Source organism: Engraulis encrasicolus, chromosome 6, assembly GCF_034702125.1.
Source record: "Engraulis encrasicolus isolate BLACKSEA-1 chromosome 6, IST_EnEncr_1.0, whole genome shotgun sequence".
NCBI classification, from domain to species: domain Eukaryota; kingdom Metazoa; phylum Chordata; class Actinopteri; order Clupeiformes; family Engraulidae; genus Engraulis; species Engraulis encrasicolus.
Genome location: NC_085862.1, coordinates 23,351,573 through 23,358,397, shown reverse-complemented (window position 1 = coordinate 23,358,397; position 6,825 = coordinate 23,351,573). Strand labels below are relative to the sequence as shown.

At 40.0% G+C, this 6,825-nt stretch overlaps 1 protein-coding gene across 2 annotated transcripts in view; it reads left to right on the top strand.

Annotated features, from left to right (window-relative positions):
- LOC134450923 (E3 ubiquitin-protein ligase RNF138) overlaps nt 1-6,593 on the top strand; it is a 16,460-nt gene extending 9,867 nt beyond the window's left edge. For both annotated transcript variants that reach the window (XM_063200977.1, XM_063200976.1), the window contains exons 4-9: nt 142-221; nt 1,167-1,532; nt 2,425-2,490; nt 3,858-3,960; nt 5,971-6,078; nt 6,279-6,593. In XM_063200977.1, coding sequence (XP_063057047.1) covers nt 142-221; nt 1,167-1,532; nt 2,425-2,490; nt 3,858-3,960; nt 5,971-6,078; nt 6,279-6,359 — 804 coding nt within the window. In that variant the 3' untranslated portion in view covers nt 6,360-6,593. The remainder of the gene's footprint in view (nt 1-141; nt 222-1,166; nt 1,533-2,424; nt 2,491-3,857; nt 3,961-5,970; nt 6,079-6,278) is intronic.
- The last annotated feature ends 232 nt before the right edge of the window (nt 6,594-6,825 follow it).

Here is a 6,825-nt window from a genome sequence, read left to right as displayed (position 1 = left end):
GACATATTTCGCCTGCCAAAGGCCAAATTCACCCGTAATTGGCAGGTGGACGGGTGCTTATTTCCATCCCTGACACACACACAGGGAGGGGAACATAGACAGACAAAGATGTATTCACAAACTCGTGTTGTTTTTATCCAGGTTAGACGTTTTCTTCACAGACGTAATATGACACCAGTCATGCGTCCATTGGATCTTCCAACTCCTGCTGCCATACAGAAGTAAGGCTTAATAACTTCATTATTTCATCATGAGAAGTAAACATTCAGTATATAACACTGTACCAGTGTTTATCAAAGTGGGGGGTGAGGACTCCTGGGGGATGGCGAGGGGGTGCTAGGGGGGCCATGGGAGGTTTGCAGGAGTCAGGAGAAGTATAGCAAAACAAATAAATAATCATAGAGATGCACTCAGAGAGTGCAGACCTCCGCCAAGGAAGCTGTTTGATATGTTACGCCCTGTCTTTCTGCCTTCTTTTTGTGGAGCTAGAAACTGGAATGTCAAAATTCGCCCTGTCCCGCAATTCAATTTGTGGTTACCAGGGCATCTAGATTTGTAGGCTAGCAATGGTGAAGAATCTTTTAAAAAGTCCTGGTTCCGGTTCGTGATCTGGATCACCACCAAAATGTAATCACTTGTTCCTTTCGCCATTTCCAGCATTCCAAAGTTTCAACCAAATCCGTTTACAAGTTTTTGAGTTATCCTGCTGACCAACAAACAGACAGGCAGACAAAAAAAACAATGCAACCAAAACTATAACCTCCTTGGCGGAGGTGATAAATTGAATTACTAGTGTACACCACAATAAACAAAAAATAACCTAAACAATATTCTCATTACATTCCTATTACAATGTTCCCTCTATCTCTGAACATAAAGTCACTTCTATTATTTTATATATCCCAGTGGGCACGGCCTCACAGACCTAGACTATGATTGCAAAAGGGGGTGCGGAGGCCCTTGGCTGGAACGCATTGGTATATGGGGGCCTTGTCATGGCAAAGTTTGGGAATCCCTGATATATACTACAAAACATACAGCTGATTTTATTTGCTTCTCGTGCCTCTGTCCATAGCAATAAACTGTTTCCATTGCTTATAGCTAGCCCCCCCCCCCCCTCTCTCTCATCCCCCCCTTGCCTTTCTAATCTCCTGTGTTTGAATCAGCCCTTTTCTAGACCACACCGGATATGCTGCCAACCCCAGCTATGCACTGCCACCCAACCCCTTCAGGAGGACCTCTGCTCTGGGACTGGCATTGGCACCACCATTGATCCCTGCCCCTGTCCCTGCCCCTGTCCCTGCCCCTACCCCTGCACCTGTCCCTGCCCCTACATTTACCCCTGCCCCTGCTCCCATGCACTTGCAACCCCTAGTCTTCCCGCCATGGCCTTTCCTTTCCCAAAGCGACGTTGCCGGTGCTGGTGGGCCAGCCCACCTCAGGCCGCCATTCCTGGCTCATGCTGCTCCTCAGATGCTCGTGCCCATTCCTCCTCCTCCTCCTGGCCTCTCCATCTTCAGAGATGACAATGAGTGAGTAGTGTACCATGCACTGATGATGGCTTAAGAGCCGAAACGCGTCTGCTTGTGGACATGGTGGTAATCTATAAATAAAATGTGTAATCATAACACACAATAGTTAACACACATACATGCACACACAGCATATATAGGTCACCCTCATCATCTTGTTTTTTTCTTAATGTACAAGGCTTTTATATTATAGGGAGCATGTTTCAAGATGGCTTATTATTGTCTTGTATACTGTATTGTACAATTGTACTTTTAGATGATTTATATGTTTTATTAGAGTAGGTAGCCTGATCAGGAACTGAGGTTGCAAATGAGCTATCTAGCTATAAACCTTCCATGTATTCACATCTGCAAGTTGTGTCATGGCTCTGCCATGTCATGTTTGTAACAATGTGCACTGCATTGTCCCTGCCAAATAAACTACAAATAATAATAATTAAAAAAAAAAAATCAGACGTAGCTTGTGAGTGTAAATTGTTCTTCTTTAAAATGAGTGAGTAGTGCTACTACAACCCAGAGACAGTTAATATTCATGTTGTGACTGATAGGGTTTTTGATGTAATGATGGGTTTATAAACTGATAACCTGTAAGTGTTTCATAGATAGATAGATAGATAGATAGATAGATAGATAGATAGATAGATAGATAGATAGATAGATAGATAGATAGATAGATAGATAGATAGATACATACATACATACATACATACATACATACATACATACATACATACATACATACATACATACATACATACATACATACATACATACATACATACATACATACATACATACATAGATATATGCATAGTTAGATTAATCAATTAGTTATATCGTCACAGCACGAGGGAAATACTGATTATGATTTTTTTTGTATATTTCATTTCAGATGGATGGACAATCTACTTGTTGAACAAGCTCAGACAGAGCAGAGAGGCCCTGCACCTAACACCAGGTGACCATCTCTGATACATGCATACACAGTACATTTAAACTGAATCCTTCTGACGCGCATGACTAGCTTGAGCCTGCCCATCATGTTTGTGAATGGACAGCAGCAGATATTCCAGTTTGCAGAATGGCAACCAGTTTGCAGAAGGACGTTTCAGGTCAGAGGAGATTTCCTGACAATTTCCACATGGAGTTGCAGTACTCACGCTATCCCTGACCTGTCAATACCTGAGGATGCTGCATTTTTATTTTTCATTCAAACCTTTCAGAGATCCCGGCCATTCTAATGGGGTTTGTTTACATTCAAAAAGCATAATAACTTAACATACTCCAACTATGGGAGGAGCTGTGGTTCAGAGTGCCACCCGTCACATATGGGCTTGCATGTTCCTGGGGACCCAGGTTTGAGTCCAGTCTACGTCATTTCCCAATCCTGCCCCACCACCCACTGCGACTCTCTCTCCTATCAATAAAAAGACAGAAAAAGCCTGTAGCCCCATAATGCCCGCTGTACCACCAGTGGTAAGCTGTAACAGTCATTGAACAGATAACCACCATAGTACTACACTACTATAACATAACATAGGGCCTTAAGTAATGCGCTATGACATGGTCATTACCATTCTGCTAACAGCGAATTTATAACGCCATTATAACACAGGTTGAAAACAAAACATAGGCTACTCCAAAAATCCTCCCAAAAGTTATGTAACATCAGCAGACACCTTACAACACACCGCAACTTTGGGCTCCTTTGGGTCTCTCCAATCCAGTGGTTCTCAAACTTTTCCCATCCTTCCCCTCTTCGGAGGGTCTGGATGCTTCCGAGCCCCCCCAAGCAACAGCAGTACTCGCTGATTGATTTTATGATCGCTGTGCTGCGCAGAATCAAAGGAAAGGTGACTGGTGAGATAAAACAAAGAGGGACGTGTAGTCATTTTCTATGCTATTCAAATTCATGACAATTTATAATATAATGTTGGTGAGGGCTTAAAATGTATAGCTTATTGGAGAGACAGGAAATATTTTCCTTGCGGGAAAAAAACCCAAAATCAGATGTCACACGCCCCCCCTGCAATGCCTCCGCGCCCCCCCCAGGGGGGCTTGCGCCCCACTTTGAGAAACACTACTCTAATCCTTCTCACTTTCTCTGCCTCAAGCATGTTGTTGTGTGGCCCTGCCATGGCCTAACGGTAGGGCACTGGGTTACAGATACCCGGGTTCGATTCCAGCTTGAGTCATTTGCCGATCCTTCCCCGTCTTCTCTCTCCCAACTCGTGTCCTGCCTCTCCTCCGCTGTCCTGTCAGAAATGAAGGTGAGGAAGCCCTAAAAACATTTTTTTAAAGCATGTTGTTGTGCTCTCTTACCAGTGCACGGGTCTTTGAGTGTCCTTTCTGCCACCATGGAGGACTGGATGAACTGGCTCTGAGGGATCACTGCAACAGCCTACACAGAGGCGACCCCACCCCTGTGGTCAGTGTCAACATCAAGAAAACCTCAGGCCTTTGATTGTCACGTTTAAAGGAACAATCCACCTCATGAATATGAATGAATGAATGAATATACCTTTATTGCCCCAGGGGGAATTTGTTTTGCATTTTGGTAACACTTGAACATACAGACAGTTACAACATTATACAAGGACAAGACTAAAAAACAAACAAAACATACAAAGCATTCAAATAAGAATAAACAGTCCTGGCAGAATGGAAATAATTAAATAAAAATCCTATATAGGCCTACTTTTAGTATATTAAAGTTATTATATTAACTCTGTCTGAACTTATTCAACAGTTGGATGTTTGTAGGCACAAAGGATGTTAACCCTCTATTAGCTTTAAAAGAAGGGTAACCTGTATCTTAGTCCAGATGGGAGGAGGGAATATTCAAAGAAAAGGGGGTGGGATGGATCATCTACTATTTTTAATGCCAAGCTGGTAGTGTACCCATCAGAGATTTTCCTGATACGTTTAACTTCTGTTCCAGTTATTTTAGAACCTAAGTGTGTGATTTTGTCTAGCATGTGTCTGGTTTTAACAGAAAGACCTCCTCTCCAACACTGAATGGCAGACCACGCTCATTTCAGGAAAGTTCTCATATGTAGGTAGTTAACCCTCTACTGCATGAATTATTATATTTACAATGTAAAAAATGTTTCAGTGCTTTTTTAGTGTTAAAATGAGTTAAATAATAGATTTCCCAAAAAAATGTTTTAAAAATATTTTTAATTAAGATTTTAGCTTATGGTTGCCATATGGCAACTTCATGCAGTCGTGGAATCTTGTGTAAAATCAGGTTTTTCCTCAAAAAGAGACTTTTTCCTTGATAAAACTCCAATATATTACTTTCCAAATGTTAAAACTCATTAAATTACATACATTAAAATATATATTGTTAGTATTTAGTGAAATTATTTTTGGTAAAATAGCAAAATATGGTCAACAATTCGGCCCATAGACATGTACACGCATTTACAAAAAAGCTTCCGAAAAGGTTGTTTACACCTATTTGCAAATATGTACAATGTATTTTTACATTGAACATGTCTAAAATTACAAATATAAGTACAAATTATTCATTTGGTACAAGAATTATAAGAAATATCTGTAAAAATAGCCTCATACTACTCTAATTCTAAGTCATTCCAATGGGGTTGATTGGGGTGAATGGCCAAAATGTTGTTCCATAACTGGCAACCATAACATTTTACCATTTTACAAAAAAACTTTTGCAACTTAAGTTGTTTTAATGATGCAAAATAACAGTTTACATATTACAGATAGTGTTTTTATTTTTTTATAACAATATTTTGGGCTGAAATGTTGGTAATACCTTGGTTTATGGAGGCCTTGAGCGATGACCTCCACACACCAAAGTAGGTGATGAAAAAGGGCTTCCTGTGTTTATTTCTTAATCATGTGACCTGAAAAGTTTTTTTGGTTTCAAAGTAAAAGGCTGTCTTATCACAAATAAGTCTAAATATATTGGTTATAGTGTACCATCTACTAGAAAAACTGGAAAAGTTAACGGTTGCCATATGGCAACCCTATGCAGTAGAGGGTTAAGCCCTGGTAAAATATGAGAAAACATCGGATTCTCTCTGTCTTTGCAATGCCTAGTTGATCAGTATAGCCTTATTAACAATAGCAATGGAAGTCTATGGTACAATACATCATCAAATGCACTTATAAACCACTTTAAAATGAATGTGGTCCAGAGTTCCATTCACCAGAGTGCAAAATGGCTATTTAATTCCGTCCAGCATTCACTGGTGGCTTGATGCTAACGGTACCATTTACTTCCATAAGCTGTGCCGATAATTCTGATACTAATAAATTTAAGTAGGCTACACTCTGAGAGAAGAAAATTATACGCACGTTCAGGTGTAGTACTTGGAAATAGGCCTACTGCAAATATGTGAAAATCAAAAAAGGGTAGACTGTTTCATTAACACATTTAACACTGTGCACACTTGTCTCCCAGGTGTGTCCAGTGTGTGCGTCACTGCCACATGGAGATGGGAACTACCGTAGCCGTAACTTCATTGGGCACCTGAACATGCGCCACAGTTACTACATCCAGAATGTCACGGTGAGGTTTTACTCAGCACTTTAATACACAAAGACACAAAGATGTACACATGTGCAAGCACAAACACCAACAAGATGGTTTACTTGTAATTCATTTACAAATTAAAGAGCAATAGCAGATACAGTGCAGGGACAAAAAATAGTTTTGCTTAATATCATACACCTCGTTTTTCAATGTTTGTTTACATTTTATTCTTGCAGGATATCCATCAGAGTGATGACTTGAATATGCAACAGGCTCTACTGGATTCTTTCAAATCACCTGAACCTGAAAATCAATAACCAATTGTGCAATAAACAATCTGTCACCATGTTCAATTATCATCATGACAAAACTTATGAAACATGAAATATTATTAAAACTTAAATACTTTTTCCATTGAAATCAACACACAACAAGATCAGTTGGTAAACATGTATCCAGGATCCGTAGCATTCTCAGTCTTTTACTTATAGTATGCACTAGCTCACTTCCTTGCTTTTTATGTGCAATATCGTGTAGCTGTATATGTTTGTTATGTCAATAAATATTGGGTATTGTATGCACAGTTTGGTTACTTTTTCCGTTTTACTGAAGCAGAATCATGTGTGCCTATAAGCTTTAGAACTGGCATTGAGTTATTGTAGCCCTTTTATGGCAAACAGGAAAATGAAAAAATGCCTTAAAAAGTACAAACCCGAGTGAGTGAGTGAGTGAGTGAGTGAGTGAGTGAGTGGGGTTTTTTGTTCAAAATTGGGGCCTTCTACG